This window comes from Pelodiscus sinensis, chromosome 2, assembly GCF_052426305.1.
Source record: "Pelodiscus sinensis isolate ZL-2025 chromosome 2, ASM5242630v1, whole genome shotgun sequence".
Classification (NCBI taxonomy): Eukaryota; Metazoa; Chordata; order Testudines; family Trionychidae; genus Pelodiscus; species Pelodiscus sinensis.
The window spans coordinates 71,295,744-71,314,239 of record NC_143053.1 but is presented as its reverse complement, the minus strand read 5'-3'; the positions used below and the strand labels follow the sequence as shown (position 1 = coordinate 71,314,239).

The 18,496-nt window shown below is 42.8% G+C and overlaps 1 protein-coding gene across 1 annotated transcript in view; it reads left to right on the top strand.

The window, feature by feature from the left end:
* LOC102462787 (chloride channel protein C-like) overlaps positions 1-18,496 on the top strand; it is a 103,906-nt gene that overhangs the window by 71,750 nt on the left and 13,660 nt on the right. The window contains exon 13 of the mRNA XM_089776262.1: positions 4,474-4,653. Within this exon, the coding sequence (XP_089632388.1) occupies positions 4,474-4,653 (180 nt within the window). The remainder of the gene's footprint in view (positions 1-4,473; positions 4,654-18,496) is intronic.

Sequence of the window (18,496 nt, the reverse complement as noted above, 5' to 3'; positions counted from 1 at the left end):
GATTCCTTTATGGTTGGTTGAGACCAGAAAGTGAAGGTTAATGCAGTAGACCAGGGCTACTCAACTTTGGAAGCCCCAGGGGCCACAATGATATGCACAGCATATGCTGAGGGCCACAACTTAAGTGTGGTTGCAGCTGCATGCAAATATATGCAAATAGTTTCTTTCACACTTGTGGGCATGAATACAAAGATTAAGGCGAGGCTACACAATACACAGGCCCCTTTAAGTCAGTTCTGCTGATATTAATAAAATGCAATATTTACCCGATTTCCACTCATATGACAGCACTTTTAATGGGCAGTGACAGTCCAGGAATTTAACTACTAAAACGCATATCAACAGAAGACCATTATATTGACTACTTTTTGTTTTGGCTCCCACCCGTGGGCCCTGTATTGAGCCCTGTCTAACCCAAACCTCACTGTGGGCCACAAACAAACAGGCTGCAGGCCGCATGCCGTCCATGTGCTGCATGTTGAATAGCCCTGCAGTAGAGGCAGTGCCAGATTTATGCAGAAGCTAAGTAAGCTACAGTTTAGGGCCTCAGATTGAAGGGCTTCTAAATGCAAAATAATTACTAGTTTTTAGTTGCATCCTTGCCTACATACCAGTTTATATGCAAATATAAGACTTTATTATTTGTATTTCATTGTCCTGTCTGTTAGAATAATACGCATTTTTTGGTAATGCTATGGAGCCTCTTAAACTTGACATACCTTAGAATCTCAGCATGTCTTAATCCGGCTTTGATAGAGCCAGAGGCAGTGTTCCCTGTAAGCTGTGTGCTTGTGTGGCCACTCAGGGGAGATTCCAATGCCTTCCAGCTGATTAGCAGAGCAGCATTGGTGTGGTGGTGCACATTCACACATGCTTCAGTGCACATAACAAAATCTATTCTGCACATGGATGGAAAAAATCCACAAATGAATGGAAAAGATTAGCGGGAATACTGAAGGCCCAGTAATAGCAAGAGTGAGTGCTGTACTCGAATGAAAGTAATGAAACAAATCCATCTAGTTTCACTGTCCAAACTAAGTGTATATTTAAAGCATAAATGGTGAACATAAATTAAACAATTGAACAGCTGATGAACAATGGTGCTAATAACCAGGTAATTATTTTTTATAATTTCCACCCAGACAATGTCCCTTTATGTTAATCACTATGAACTTTCAATTATTAGGACATTGAATTGTTCTGAGTAAATGCTCTTGGCGACCATCACAAACATAAAGCAAACCCCAACAACAAACTCTTGAGAACTATTTATATAAGAGCCAATAATCAGGCAGGATAATAAAACAATGGTTTACAAGAAGCCCAAATAAAATCCAGTGCTCTTCTAAGCAAGATGGCCTGTAGCTAGTCAATAGGTAAACATTCTCACCACATAAAGTGAGGTATTAGAGTCACTACTAAAAAGAGGAAGGCAAATAAATCTGAACAAGCAGAACAGCCTGTGTTCTCATGCAACTCAGTCCTTAGAAAATGACCTGACTTGGATTTTCCAAAAATAACTTTAAATCCTTTAGTCATTTAAAAATTGCTCAAAATTAAGAGAAAACTATATTTGAAGAGGCAAAATGTTGTTCTCTTTAATTAAGAGAGTTGTTTCCAAAGGAGACCTCCATATTATGATTAAATCCTTTGCAATTTACAGTACTTCAATACAAAATTTCCATTGAATTAGAGACTAACAGGACTAGCACCTATATTTTCATTAACAATTTCAAGGCAACCAAGCTTTTGGAATATTTGTTTCTTATCAAATAAATGTGTCTTGATGAATTCCTGTTGATTAACGGGCAAGTATGTTTTGTTCTGCATTGCTTCAAGAATTGTGCACACAGTTCTTATTACTATTTAGGGGAGCTATGCAAGATATCTGTATTCAGATGACAAAAGAATCTGAAACTTTGGTGTCATTTGAAAGACCCCAGCATTGTGGTATGGTATTATCTTTAGTGATCCAACTGGAAAAAAATGTTTGCGTGTGTCTTAATAAATGAAGACCTGTGCCTTCTCTGTTTTAGTGATGTAACAGTGGTATTTAGGTAATACCACTATGAAATCCAGTTCTGCATCCCTCCCTTACTCACTACTCATAGGATTTAGATCCATAGTTAAGTATCTGACTTTTCACGTTTGAACTCTTTAAAGGGACTTTGAAAGAGACAAGTTAAATGTTGCTTAGAATGCAGCTTGGTTGGTGAAGCCAAGGGACATGTTGCATAATGGATATAACTCCACTTTGGCTTGATGTCTTCCTAAACAGCACCAGATTGGAAAGGGCTGAATTTGGCTAATTATGTTTAAATATCCCATTGCCATGTAACTGTTTTATAAACAATACTGCTGCATGCTTTTCCTTAAAGCAGTGTTCTGTCTCAGAATAATGGACAAGTAAAAAAAGAAAAAAATGGCTGCTGATGTTGAACAGAAAGTCAGCACCAAGGGATGACATTTTTTCCTTGTAGTGAGTTGTCTCACAGCTGTAAAAGCTAACTTGTGATAATTCAGGCTCTGCAGTTACAATAGCTGTAACAGACTCTTCCTGAGCCCTGGCAGTCAAGAACAGTTAACCATATAACAAGCCAGCTGTTTCTGCTACACTAATGACTTATTTGAGAACTCTTAAGGGTGTTTCATTGGCTATTACAATAATTTGAAACACCCATCTTGCATGCTAAATAGCAATTTTGAGGGCTGAGGGGACAGCAAACCCCAGATACTCTCTGGCAGTGAAGAAACAATTTTTCACCAATAAAAATAACTTGTAGAAGCTGCTGTTGTTCCATTGTAATCAGTTAACATTGCTTTCCACATGTTTTGTATTTACAAATTATATACGTCTTTCATGTACATCTCGTAATGCAGGAAATAGTTAATCAGATGTGTGCATTCAAATCTAGTGCACGATGTGCAGCGCATTTTGAAATAGTGTGACTAACGCTCTATGCAGACATAGCTTGCAATGCAGATGTGTAGGCTTTTGAGTATATTTTTTGTATTCTATTTAAATGTTGGAGAAACAGTGATATATTTTTAAGTAACCCAAGTATAAGAGATTTACCCAACAGCACTTTTGCCAGCCATCTCATGGATAGTATCACCTTTACTTATTTCCTTAGGTCATGGTTGAAATAATTTGTGTAATTCAATGAGAATGAGAGTAGCAGAATCTGACTTGGTTCTACCAGCCTTATTTGCACTGAATAACATTAAATTCTGCATGCAGTCCTGCTGCCTGGCCATGTAAGAATGTGGCCACTTGATTTGTATTTGGCCATAACAACTGAGGACTGTGCATTATGTCTGTTATTGCCTGAAGCCTGTGGGGCTTCAGTAAGAATAGAATACTGCATAGGTCAAGGGGGCTTGCAAAGGGAATACAGCACTTTGCTCCTGCATGTGACTATTTAAAAAAATCCAGTTCAGATTAGTAATGGTCGAAACTCTTTGTTATTTCATAGTTTCTAAATGCCACATGGGAAATGAGTTTATCTGGTAACACATCACAAAACTAGCACTACAGCTGGCATTATTTGGTACTCTCAGTAGGGAGGGCAGCAACATAAAGAATAGAGATATTGGATTCTTCTTGTACCCCTCAATGTGGAATTTTCAGGACAAGGTTGAAATGTACATGTGTAAGTCAGAATGTAGATAGGTTTATCCTGATGTTAAAGGATTTTGATCTCCATGGTTATCACATAGGCATGTTTAACAATGAATAGATTATCTAAAAAGAATGATAATAAAATAATAAAACAACATGGGCCAGGTCTACAGATAGTATAAACTGAGGTAATTCCAGTATATGTCATTAGAGGTTATTTTAGAATTTTACAGACAATATCTTTATTTTACGTCATTTTCCATAATAAAAACAACCTGCCCCTCAAATACCCCTTCCCCCGAGGAATATCTATATAATTTGTAATTAATATACAGCAGAGCTACAACCCATGAAGTTTGCCAAGGACCTTAAAGATATTATAAGTGACTTAAAAAATTTCTTATATTTGGTTTGTCAGCAGTCTTCAAAAGCTCATTCCCAGTCTCCACCTCTACTATGAAAACTACAACAAAGTTGAGTCGAAGCTTGAATTTTTCCAAAGTATTTTACTTCAAACTCTCTAATCTAAGACAAATTTCCAGAGGAATTTAGTTCAGATTAAGATTTTTTTTTAAAGTGAGAAAAGTCACGGAAGTTGATGAATAGCTTTTACAACATCCTGCCATGCATATGGTTGAATTTATCATATATCTTGACACACAGAGAGGCAAAGCTCAATAAGCAATTTTATTGGGTAATTACTTTTTTATATTTGCAAATAAAACAGATTGATTTCCAGCTTGAAGTAATTTACTAACACATTATAAACTCGTCAGATGCTAACATGGTACAGTATGCCTCATTTCCTGTTTACTAAATATTCCTTTGGATGTCTGTTTTGTGTCTTTCAGGTTAAACCTGGAATTGTTTTTTGCCAGAGATGTCATGGAGCCTTACGTAAGATTCCTCCACTTAAGGGAAAACATTGCTTCACTGGCTCAGCTTCTTGTTAGCACCAGCCATGGTGGATTCCCAGTGGTTTATAAACCCAAGCCAGACCAATCAGAGGTGTTCCTAGGAACTATTACAAGGTAAAACATTATAATGCTATTTCTTGACGTAGTGTGGCCTGTCTGGCCATCTTTCAGGTTATGAAAGGAATGTTTCACACTCTGTGCTTATTAAGATTATATAGTGTAAATACAGGGCTTGGTCCTGCTTTCATTGAAGTCAACAGAAAATCTCCCTTTGATTGAAGCAGATTTGGGATGCTGATGTATGTTATATCAGATATTGCTTAGAGTGTTCCAAAGAGGTTCTCCTATGTGGTATGTGTGGGTCCACTGGAAATGGAGAATTACCCCTTGAGGGACACAAGAATTATAATGCTGAAGGAATTAGGAGATCAAACTAACCATAAAAATAAGACAAGTCAAAAGAAAAGTAACCTTCTGAGTAATCACAATCATCTTCCTTTTTTAATATGTGTTTTACTGGAATTAAACACTATTAAGATAAAACATATCATAGTCAAGATAAAACAACAAAGTGAGAAGCACAAACAACAGATAACTCTGTCATAGTGAGGACTATTAAAGGGCGAAGAAAATCTCCTGATAAAGAAACTATTGCTGAAACTCCATTTCGTAAAAACACAAGTTTGACTCTAGCCCTGCAGGAATGGACCTTAAGGTCGATCTCCATTCTTGGGAATGGGTGGGTCAGGAATGGCAGAAATTGCTGCTTAATCAGAACCATACTTATTATGGGGCGGAGTGAGGGGAGAGGGAAAATAATGCACAAAAATGAGGGTAAACAGGAATTCACATATCCAATGCAATACAATATTAATCCATGTAATCACAATAGCATAAATATGCAGCTGCTCAGTTTCATTTTATAGTGTCTTCCATCGCTACATAAAATCTTTTGTTGCATAAGTTCCTAAAACTCTTGAGTCCTCACAAACTTTACTTAAAAACAAGGCCTTTCATCTTCTTCTGGAATTCTATCACCATTGGGGTGGAAGCCAGAAGCAGTTTAATAACAATATGAGGATACAAATACTGTATCCAACTGAACAAGCAGAATGAAGGCAAAGGCTCTTCAACTGAAATTTGGCTAGGACTTATTCTTAGAAGAAATATTCAAGGATCTTTATGAATCATCAGGTCACGTCAAGATTATATTTATTGTCTGATTGAATTACCCCTTGGACTATACAGGGCTACCTTGGCACAGCTGCACTGGTGCTAAGGTTACACTGTATATGCATTAGTGAAGATGCAACTGAGCCTACAAGAGAGATTCTTCCATTGGCCTAGTTAATCTACCCTTAGGTCAGTTCAGTACATTTGAACCTCTTTAATCTGGCAACCCTGGGAAACAAGGTTTGCTGGTTTAAAGATTCTGCCAGGCCAGGGATGCAGTCAGGGGGCTGGGTGTAGGACACTTACCTACACTTACCTGGCCCCCACCGTTCCCAGGCACCAGCCCCACCGTTCCCAGGCACCAGCGCTGTTACATGCCGCTGTAGGAGTGGTGGGGAAAAACCTACAGCAGGGCATGTAACAGCACTGCCATTCCCCCAGCTAGGGGGAAGGGGTAGTGGCAGGGTGCAGAGCTGTTTCTGCTGCCACTTGCTAGAATCTGTACCACAGGTATTCCTGAATTAGGGATAGCCAGAGTACAGAGGTTACAGTGTATAACTGTGTCTCTCAGGGTGTGGCTTTTTCACACCCTTGGGTGATGATGTTATACGGCTATTCGATATCAGTTTGTAGTGTTGACCTAGCCTCTGCAAGTTACAACTAAAATCCTCTTCAGACTGACACATGAGAGGTTTAGAAAGGCCACTTAGGAGATGTGTATCATAATCTCTCCATTCTGTTGGAAGGGTCTAGCCAAGAAGCATTGCCTCAGTTCCTAATAGGCCGTGCTGATGACTGCTGTACATTCTTGCACAAAACCTGCTAGCCAAATTACTATCCCAAAATGAATGCTCAGCTTGAGGCATATCGTTAACTCTTTTTGGAAAGGATCACATTACCACCTCCAGCCCTACCTTGATGAACTAACATCAGAAAGTGTGTATGAGTTCAATGACGGGGGGCGGGCGGCTGGTAACATTTAAACAACATCTTTTTCTGTGGCTGCCCAGAAACTGTCCTTCCCACACCCTAACCATTCATGTGTTTTTCCTGAGGGCAATTGGAAGTAACTCTGCATGTACATAAGGTCCTCTTTAACATTTTAGTGCTAGCAACTTGAGAATGATGAGCTTTCAGCAGGATCAGGCTGCCCACGTATTTTGAGTGTTCCAGTTATTAAAGCCTTAGTCCCTAAAGAGAAGAGCACTTGATTTTAAACCTGGTTTTTAGTGTGATTTGGGTTAAATTTGTGTAGTATCTAGCAAAGTGAGGCTCTGATTGGGGGCTCCCAGGTGCTGCATGTATGTACTATACAAACATAATCCAAAGATAGTCCCTGTCCTACAGATCTTACAATTTTGTTTTTAGAGGTCTGTTGCTTAGCTGCTTCTATTTGATCATTTTTGCGTTTATCTCATGGCTTTATATAGTCTAATAAAGTTTAGGTGTCGTTGCTGGTTCCCTTGTGCTATTGCTCTCATTAATGTTATTAATAAACGATGGACCATTGAAACAAATCCGATGGTTGACAAGCTGCAGTCTGAGCGGGTTGGAAGATGTTGCATAACATAAACTAACGCATTCATTTATTTCCCAGCTGTCCACTGCTATAAAATGAGAGCTCGTGCTAACAACTGCTCCAGTCAAATGTTCATTTACAGTCTCACTGTTTCCTTTAACTCATCATGTTACCTTGCAGTGAAAGTTGTAGGCTGTGGATGAGTATTTTACCTTCACACACATGCCTTCATTCTCTGCACCATGATAGAAACAATAATAGTTGAAACCATGTGGGAACCAAAGAGGCTTCACCAGCACATCTTAGAGACCCACATTTATAAAACATTTCTAGTTACCAATCCCAGGTAACCCTTGTAGAATAGTAGCTTGCTAAGAACTCTTCCATTATTTATTTCTGTCAAAAGAAGAGTCATAGCAATTAGTACCATATTTTACAGGTGGATGAATGGAAATTATTTTTCTGTAGGATTTGTAGTATAAATGATCTATGATCTGAGCCTCATCTGAGAAAAAGAACGAGATAATACATGTAGGCTGGGGAGACAACCAGAAGTAGAGAAGGTTGTTCCAACATTTTAGAATTTAACTTTCTTCAGTGGAGCCCTGCAGGCAAAGAAGGCCCAGGGTATAGGCTGAATTCTGGTGTCCTGAGGATTCTAGTTAACAACTTGCCCTTTCCAGTGTCAATCACAGCCAAAGCTTAGCGGGCCAGCTTAAAGGTGCCTCAAAGAAATGAAAGTTGTGGACAACTTCATTGTATTGCTATGACTCTCCTCCACCCTCCTGAGTGGAATACTGTATAGCCATTGTCTGAATCTATCTACTGAATTTGTGAAGAGCCAAGGGATCATTAAAAAAGGAATAGAGAATAAGACTAAGAATATCTTATTGCTACTGTATAAAACCATGGTACTCACACATCTTGAATACTGTGTACTGATGGGGTCGCCTCATCTCAAAAAAGATATATTGGCAATGGAAAAAGTTCAGAATAGGGCAACAAAAATGATTAACAGTTTGGAATGGCTGCCATATGAAGAGAGATTAAAAATATTGAGACTTTTCAGCTTAGAAAAGAGGAGACTAAGGGGGAATAGGATAGAAGGCTATAACATCATGACTGGGGTGGAAAAAGTGAATAAGGAAAAGTTATTTTCTTGTTCCCATAACATAAGAACTATAGGTCACCAAATGAAATTAATAGATAGCAGGTTTAAAACAAACAAAAGGTAGTACTTCTTCAAACAATTCACAGTCAACCTGTGGAACTCCTTGCCAGAGGATGCTGTAAAGGCCAGGATTTTAACAGTGTTCAGAAAAAGAGCTAGATAAATTCATGGTGGATAGGTCCACCAATGGCTATTAGCCAGGATGCAAAGGAATGGTATGCCTAGTCTCTGTTTGTCAAAACCTGGGAATGAACGACAGGGGTGAGATCTTTTGATGATTACCTGTTCTGTTCATTTCCTCTGGGGGCACCTAGCATTGGCCATAGTTGGAAGACAGGATACTGGGCGAGATGGACCTTTGATCTGACAAAGTATGACCATTCTTATGTTCTTAATGGCCACAGATAGTTAGGACTTGATTTTATGACTTACCTCCTGCAACACAAGGCATGTCTATACCACACTTAGATACCCCTAGCTAGCCTGTGGCAGCTGACTTAGGCTCAGAGGGTTCGGGCTAAGGTTCTATTTAATTCTGGTGTTGACTTTTGGGCTTTCAGGCTGAGCTCTGGGACTCTCCCTCTTTGCAGGTTCCTAGATTCTGGGTTCCAACCCAAGCCTGAATGTGTGCACCACAATTAAACAGTCCTTTAGCCCAAGCAAAGACAACTGGCATGGGCCAGACATTAGTTTTTAATTGAAGTGTAGAGAGACCCACATTGTCTTGTAAGATCATGGTGAGAAATGCTTTAGAACTGATTCAGAGGGAAGAGTATTGCTGATTGAATTTAAGAACCTATTCACTGTCGCTTTGATTTCATTTAGAGGTCTCTCCTACAAGTATTGAAGCTGCTTGACCTTGCGTATGCTGTGAGATTTGATGAGATCACAAGCCAAGATAGTGTGATTATAGACAAAAATCATTTTCTGAATGTTTTTCTTTACAAAATGTACAGCCCGTCAAGGTTTTCACACAGGCCTGTGTTGATGTTGCTCTTACATTATCAAATTGGTTTCCTGTGGCACAAAAGGTGATGGTAATAATAGGTAAAAATAAATCAGAAAGAGAAAGAAAGAGGGAAAAGTAACAGTTCAGCCATGATCTCTGTGCTGAACTAGCTGCCTTTATGCACCCAGACTTGGAACACATAATCTTAAAAACTATTTCCCATTTCAAAATTTTCAGCCATTGGTGTTTCTCCACCATTTCTCCCCATGAAACAGACATGGCTGCCCCACAGTGACTATAAAATCCTATACTGAACTTTCCCACACTGTGAGATGCTGGAAATGAAAGGTGCTGTATGAGGGCAAGGTATTATTTTATTACAAATGTGAATTATTCTGCCTCTTTAACAAGAAAAAGCTGGTGAGCTGTAGCACTTATGAAAGCAAAGACTAGAGTCAGAGAGTGTTGGCAGGCAATTTGTAAGCTTTCTCACACTGGTCTACAAATGCACCTTAGTGCTGACTTGTAACAAACACCCTGCTAGTCCAGCCCTGTTCAGATGTCCAGCCTTGCTTAGTAGAGCCAAATTTTGTGTTAGATTTTGTGATATGGACAAATATCCACCGGGGGTTCGGATGAGATCACCACACTTATTTTTGCTTGGGTGACCTAAGCCTGAAGTCTTTACCTTCCATGATTGAGAAAGTCCTGTATGAAACTAATATCAATTTTAGTCTCTTTTGCAAGTATGTTAGAAAGGAGCTATAACTGAAGCACAAGCTTCCAAAGCAAAGGACTCCTTAGAGTAAGGATCTTGACATTTTGCCACATGCAGTACACACTGCAATCCAGGGAAACCCACACAGCATTCAAATTGAGGTATGTGTGACTGGAGAACTTGATGCATGGAATTAATAAGAATGGGGGATTTATGCTGCTGAATATAGAGTATTCAGAGTCTGGCTTTAAAAAAAGCGCCAGATGATCCCAGCTTGCCAAAACAGAACAAGCTATGTTCTATCAGGGCAGGTGAAACAAGATGCTTAGCAAACACAGCAAATGAAAAGCACTGTATAAGTGGGTTACCCCTGGGGGTTCGGAGGGCTGCAAATTTCATTGCCCTGTGCTTTTGGCAGTAACTGTGTCCAAGGTGGGATTTACACTTGAGAGATGCCAGAAGTAGTGTTGCTGCACTCCCATGGGGCTTCTGCAGGAAAGACGAGGGGCATCTTTAAACTCTTGCTAGGGATCAGTAAGAACATTTTCAGCAAAAGCCACTTGAGAGATACTCTAGCCCTCACTCTGTCTCAGCTGCCGTAGGGGAACCCTGGTCCTCCTGGAGACGTAGGGATTGCTGGGGTTCTGAGTTCACTTTTGCGATAAGTGTAAATTAAAACTATTCTGCCAAAAAGCTGTGGGATGCAGGTGGCATAGCTTCATTGTAAGCATGACGCAGTACGATGGGGACACCGACTGGCTGTTACAGGACAGATTACTCTTTGGGCTGAACCGTGCCACACATTCTTTGACAAAAAGGTAACCCTATAAAATAAACCATAGTAAAAGTGGAATACACTGGATAAGAGTGAGGGAAGGCTGCTGGTAGCTGGTTTCCTTCCCTCTGGCTATGTGCACCTCTGGCATATAGTGGGAAAAGCTGATGGTAACTTATTGATTAAATAAGTGATTAAAATACGTTGTATCTAATGAGAAGCTGGTAAAATGTTGGTTTATTTTCAGTTAGGCACTGAGTCGGAAACTTCTGGCTTCCTGCCCACTTTTTGTGTGTGTACTTTTTTTACCGAGGAAACCTTGTCTCCTCCCACTCACGATAGTCACTGATTGATGGGGATTATTTCTCTCTCTCTCTATATAAAAAAACCTTTCCCGTGGGATGAAAGACTGATGTCATCACATCACTCTGCCATCCCATAGGCTCTCCCTTCCCACAGGCTCCCTGCGCTGGACACTTTTTGGGAATGGCACAACTTGCTCCAGGGCCACTTGCTTGCGCTGCTGTTGTTCTTGGTGCTCATGGGCTGCTGGGACAACAGGCTCAGGAGCAGCGTCAGGAGACCTGTCCCCCCAGCCGCCTGCTGCCCGATCCTCTGCTGAGCCCTGAGTGGCCGTGTCCTCAGCCCAGCCCCGAGCTGCTCCAGTGAGACCCAAGCTTCCTCCTGCCTGCCCAGCCACGTGCGGGGCTGCAGCAGTGAGTGGCACTTCTGCAAGGCAAGTGAGGAGGTGCCTAGCAGCACTGACCTGAGTGGACCAGGTCCCTTTTACCTGATGCTGCAGCCCCTCGCCTTCCCTCCTACCCTGTGCGGTTGGAGCACTAGTTCTGGCTTCCTGCTATGAGGGGGTGAGGAGAGAGAAAGCCCTGAGCCTCTCTGTGCAGGGAAGAAGCCACTTGCCCCCCTCCCCCCTTCTGGTCAGACATCTATCCCCACCCTGCTCCTGCCCCACACCCTCAACCCCCTCACTCACCACCCTGCCGAGACCCTGCACTCCCAGTCCCCTCACTCCCCCCTCCAAGACCCTGCACCCCCAGCTCACTCCCCCTGCTGAGACCATACGCCTCCCCAGCCCGCTCACTCATTCCCTCCACTGAGACCTCTGCACCACCAGCCTGTTCCTGCCCCCTCCACTGGCCAGATACCCTGTCCCCTACCTTCCACCCTGAACTTGCACCCACAGTCCCTCCTGCACCCCAGCTCCTGCCCAGACCCTGCACTTCCGTCCCTATCCCACTCACTGGCAACCCTGTCCCACACACTGAACCCCTCATTTTTGACCCCATGCCAGAGCCTGGGGGGCCCCACAAAATCCACTAACCTTGAAACCCCAGAAGAGTTAATCTGACCTGAGGCCTTGAACCTCAGTTCTCCGCCCTCCCCTCTGCCCCCTCCTCCCTCCCCAGGGCTGGAGAACCAGGAAAGCCAGGTGTTTCAGTTGGGGACCACATCATTGAAGGTTGTGGAGGTTTGGAGGGGCTGTTTTTCCTTCTCTCTTATGTTGTCCCCAACTGATTTTTCTTTGGGTCAGAGGCTCCTGACCCAAAAAAGGTTCCTCACCCCTGCCATTAATAAAGACAATGTTGAAACCTTTTTGTGTTGGACACAATATTTTACTTTATTAAAAATTAAGCCTGACCAACAAGGCCCCATTTGGGGCCCAGTTCCCAACTGGCCACAGCATCCTGTCCCTGGCCCCGATCCTGGGGCAGGCCCCTTGGTCCAGCCCCCATTGGGCTGCAGAAAAGGCTAGTGGCAGCCCCCCTTTTGCTACGGCACAGGTAGGAGGAGAGGCCATGATCCTGCTGTGGCAGAGAGAGGGGGGTTGGCAAGTGTAGTGAGCAGGGGGCAGAGCCCCTTAATTCTATGTAAGACAAAAAATAAAAAAGTACAATGCCAAAAATTTTAGATCCTAAATGAAATTGTCAGAAAGCCGAAGAATGTACCAGTTTCACTTTGGTTGCCGCTATTTCAGCATAGTTTTGGATATGCTCCATGGGACCAGGAATGGTTGAGCTTTGAGGAATAGCCTCTCCCAGATCAAACAACCTCAGCTTAAAAGCTTTCAGGTAAAAGTATCTGAGTGATTTAGGTGCCTAAGTCCTATTTTTCAAAATTAACTAGTGAGTCTAAAGTCTTTCATAAAATGGAACTTGGACTCCTCTGTCACTTAGGTACTTTAGTTCATTTTTATCCTTCCTCTAAGAGAAAAGGTAGAAACTGAGGTCAAGATTTCAAAAGTAGCTGATGATAATTTCTAAATGCTTCAAATAATGGGTGCCCGTCTTGAGACTTCTTAAAGGGGTCTGGGTTTTTTTTCCAGAGTTGTTCCCTGGCATTGCCTGAAAATCAGGCTCCGTTCAAGTACAGGCAGTCCCCGACTTACGCGGATCCGACTTACGTCGGATCCGCACTTACGAACGGGGCTTTCTTGCCCCGGAGGTCGAGGTGGTGGATTGCTACCTGCGAGCTCCGGGGCAAGAAAGCCCCGTTCGTAAGCTGCTCCGGTGCCCCTGGTCTGCTGGAGACGGTCTCCAGCAGACCAGGGGCACCGGGCGGGTTCCCGCGCTTCTGAGGCTTTGCCAGAGCAAAGCCTCAGAAGCGTGGGAACCCGCCGCAGCTGCGGCTTCAGTCCCGGTGCCTGTGGTCTGCTGGGGACTGAAGCCGCAGCCGCGGCGGGTTCCCACGCTTCTGAGGCTTTTGCCAGGCTTTGCCGCTGCGGCTCTGCTCCCGTGTCCCTGGTCTGCTGGGGGTGGGGAGGGGCGCAGCTAGTGTGCCCCCCCCCCCCAGCAGACCAGGCTTTTTTTTTGGACCCTGGGGCAGAGCAGCTGGGGCGCTGCCGATTGGTCCTGCAGCGCCGCTCTGGGCACTACTGGACCAACCCGGCAGCACCCCAGCTGCTCTGCCCCAGGTCCTGATTCAGCCGCTGCTGGTCAGTTTCAGCAGTGGCTGAATCAGGATGCCTGGGGCAGAGCAGCTGGGGTGCTGCTGGGTTGGTCCAGTAGCGCCGAGGAGCGGTGCTACTGGAGCAACCCAGCAGCACCCCAGCTGCTCTGCCCCAGGCGTCCCCAAGTCAGCCGCTGCTGAAACTGACCAGCGCTGACTACAGGAAGCCCGAGGCAGAGTTGCTCTGCCCCAGGCTTCCTGGAATCAGCCGCTGATCAGTTTCAGCAGCAGCTGACTTGGGGAAGCTTGGGGTTCTTAAGTTGAATCTGTATGTAAGTCAGAACTGGCGGTCAGTTTCAGCAGCGGCTGAATCTGGACGCCAGTTCCGACTTACATACAGATTCGACTTAAGAACAAACCTACAGTCCCTATCTTGTACGTAACCCGGGGACTGCCTGTATCTCATGTTTAGGCCCCCCAAAACATTAGTAGCTTTTGAAAATCTGGGCCTAAAAGCTGAATTAAGGCTTCATCTGCCATACTGGTAGCTGTCAGTTTTGCCGGGCCTGGGCAAGTGGGGAGGGCCCTGCTCCACATCCCTGGAAGGGGCTGGAGCACCTGGCATCGGCCACTGTCAGAAGCCAGGATACTGGGCTAGATGGACCATTGGTCTGACCAGGTATGGCCATTCTTATGTTCAGCCCTAGTGTCGCCTGGAGCACTCTGTGCCCCACCCCCGCATGGTGCTCCAGCAGTGATGTAACGGGCCAGGGGCTTCAGCTGCTACCGCAATACTGGCATCATGATCTGGGAGCTCCAGGCCCTTTTGGATAGCCGGGCCCTGAGGCAATAAATACAATAAAATTCAGTAAAACTCTGGTAAGATTCCTTGTATGGGTATGATGGGTAAGATTCCTTTTGTGAATAAAGGCTGAAAGTTTGGGCTCCTGGAGAATAGGAATACTGGTAGTTGCCACACAGACAAACTGAGCTGCTGTTACAGTCTCATGAACATCTCCTACACATCACTGGATGTTAGTACTTGTTTTAGTTAGGCCAGGAATGCTGACTAGGATATCAGGGATATCCTCTGCTCTTTTCAGTAAGTGCACTGAGCTATTGAACCTTGAACTATAGAGCCACTAGAAATTTCCGCTTGGCTTCTCCTTTGGAGGACACTTTTAATGTCCAGTGCTGCAGTCCACACAGGAGTCCAGGCTTTAGTGTGGGGCTTGAACTTCTGGTAACCTTCTATCCTAGAGGTAAAAGTGAAACAGAAGGAACCAAACTACATTTATATTTGCAACCACTATTATTTGTTGTTGCTGCTTCCTTTGTGTTAGGAGAAAACCAGGTACAGAACGCTATACGTCCATAAACATCTGTTGGATAGTCTTGTTTTAAATTCCCCATTTGTGAAGTAGTAAGGGGATTCTTTGTTTTCCTCGATTTAAAGAGATGGTAGAGCAGCTGTTCCAAGTAACAATAATGACACTATTGCTGAGACAAACATTTTCATGATGATGCATGGGAACACTAAATCCAAACCACATTGTTTAGCTATTGCATGCTTTCACTCCAGTAAAGGGGAATGTCACATAACTGAAAGTAAATCGAAGAGATCATAGTTTAGAAAATATGACAAAGTTGAAAACTTAAAGCTGTATTACACAGTAACATCCTTTAACAGGGAAATAATTGATCCAAAGTACTGTATATATGTGTGTTTTATGGAAGTTTATTAGGTATAATTTATCTCTGGTCAGCAAAGTGAACAGAAACATTTCAAGAGAACAGGGTAGAGAGTGCTGACATGTGCTGCTGGGAAAAGGATATGGCACTGTGAAGTTATGGATGTATTCAGATAATAAAAGCATAGATTCTATGACCTGAAAGCATCCATTTCTTCTACTTTACTTACATCCACCTCACCTCTATCTTTCTCTCCCTCCCCCCCCCATTTTTTGTATGCAGAAGAGAAGCAATGGCATTTGGAAAGAAAAATGCAGTACAAGAGTTTGTGAGTGAATAGAAGGTTTAATGTTCGTGATGCCCAAAACACTTAAGTAATTCTTGAGTGTGACTGTGGAAAGATCTACCTTAACATCAGCAAAGTCTCTCTGCTGGCAGCCTCTGAGATAATTTGTCATTTTGCGAGTTGGAGAGCCTTTTCCTTCTGGTACTGTGTTGAGAGGCTACTAAGTTTAGATCCTAGGAATACAAACAACGAGAAGTCCTGTGGCACCTTATACACAGATTTATGGGAGCATAAGCTTTCATGGGCAAAGATCCACTTCATGAGAACTGACAAAGTGGGTCTTTGCCCACAAAAGCTTATACTCCAATAAATCTGTTAGTCTACAAGGTCACAGGACTTCTCGTTGTTTATGCAGATTCAGACTAACAGGGCTACCCCTCTGATATTTGTCACCTAGGATACAAAGTTTCTCAGTCTGATACAGAAGGCTGCAAAGTTCATGCAATATGTGGGGAGATAAATGTATTGCATAAACATTTTATTTTCTTCTAGAAGATCATATATGGTTTTCCAGTGACACTTCTTACAAAGACCAACAGTATTTGATAATTTCAAAATCAGTGGGCCGGCTTCATTATCAAAATAATTGTGCAGGTGTTGCAGGATTCTGCCACATGACCTTTTGGAGTAAAACTCAGAAAGCTGCACAGTATATGTGCTTAACTCAAAAAAAAAAAAAAAAAAAAAAAAAAAAAACCACCAAATTAAAAACGCATGCAGTCACAATACAGCATGTGGGTGGCTTTTAGGCAAGTGCAGGCTGTTGTTAAATGTTGAAATCAAATATGGGCATAGGGAAAACTGGTGTGTGGATGGAAAGACTGATCACATATTTTGTCCTGTAGTTTAAATGTGTGGTGAGTTCTTCTGAAATTGAAAATCTGGATGCTAGTGAACCAGATTGAGGGGGGAACAAATAGGAATCCAATTCTGGACTTTTGCCCATTTCTAGAATCAAACTAAATGGAACCTTTAGAAGATTCAGAAATATTAAGTTTGCACTTTCCTATTTGTTTTCCAGTGTTTGTGATCTCTGCATTGAGGCTAGAACTCTCTGTTTATTCATTCATCCATTTACTTATTGCAGTAATGCGGTCCTAATAAATATATATCTGAGAATGTCAACCTTTACATATTTGACTTCATAAGCTGTCATTGAGGTAGGGAAAATTAGCGTAATTTTAGAGAGTCAGAAACTGAGGCCCTGAGATTAAATTTCTTGCCCACGGTCACATGGGAAGCTTGTGGCATAGACAGTTTTTGATCCCAGAATTTGAGGATCCCAGTCCAGTACATCAACCACAAGACCATCCCTTTGGACATTAGTGTGCCAAAGTCTAATCAAAGACTGTTCTTACAGTCTCCAGCCTAAGTTTGCAGGCTCAAGTGGTTTGGAAAAATACTGGCAATTTTGGCTATATAACCTGAATTGACCCTTTAACCATTTTGAGATTTTTCCTGTTATAAATGAAAAATCTGAGCTCTCTAGTTTTGTTCTGTCTCCTTGCTTATCCTCCCAAAATGGAAAACATCATTTTCCCATCTTACAAAAATGTCACTTTCCCCATAATTTAAAGAAACACACTTGAAATTAATCTTTGCTGCTTTAACAGCAGCTCTGTTGTAACAAAGCATATAAATAACTCAGAGGAGTAGGCCTGTTTACCTTTTAGGGCATGTCTACACTACACAGAAGATTGACATTCCAGAGGTCGATTTTCTGGCCTTTGATTTAGCGGATCAAATATGGACCCATACATCAAATGCTGAGGGCAGCTCCAGCTGGTGTCTGGTGGTACTCCTTTTGGGAGGAGTAAGGGAAGCTGATGGGAGTGATCAGCCTCCCGTTTTGTGGATGGCATGGAAATGCGATTTAAAGTATGTAATTAACATCGCTGGAGTCGTGTGTCTTATTTTGCCCTTCCACTATAGCGTAGACCATGCCTTATAGTTTTGTACAGAAAGTCTGTCCCATTGTATCATCCCGGGAGGGTCACACTATAGTGAGCGTTGGAACAAATGAATTCTGAGGTGTAGAGTCATGATCCGGTCCTGCTGAGGGCTTCCTACAGGATGATGAGGTCCCACAGTTCCTACTCACATCTGCAAAATGTTGAAGGTGTATGTGGCAGAACCCTAGCTGTGGGAAACCATCATAGCTCCATTGATTTCAATGGAGCATTGACAGTTTAAACCAGCTAAGGATAGGGTTGCCAGTTTTGGACATATAGCTGGAGGTTTCATCACATGACACTCTCTATTTAAAGGTTGATCATCCTGGAGACTTAGCAACCATAGCTAAGGGCCTGCCTGCCACGGCATTGGATGAGTCAATCAGCAGTACCCTGCACGATCAGAATCATTAGAGACGTGGAGCGGCTTCTGTATCATTTTATCATCTGATTTTGAAACGTATCTCCTTTGCTTTAGCATAGCTAGGGTAAGGAGCCTGGTCTGAAGCCCATTGAAACTAAGACTTGTTGCTGCACCTTTGGATCATCCCTTAAGGTGCAAGAGAGAAGCAGCGCTTTGTGTACATGGAAGGATAATCATAATTAAGTTCCTTCATAGTGCACCACTTCATATGCTTCACACATTAATCCACAGTCCTGATCAAGCCACACATGGACCATAAAATTCAGAAGCAAAATACTTGTGTGTGCACACACATACACAACACACACACACACACACAGAGTACATTTGGTGT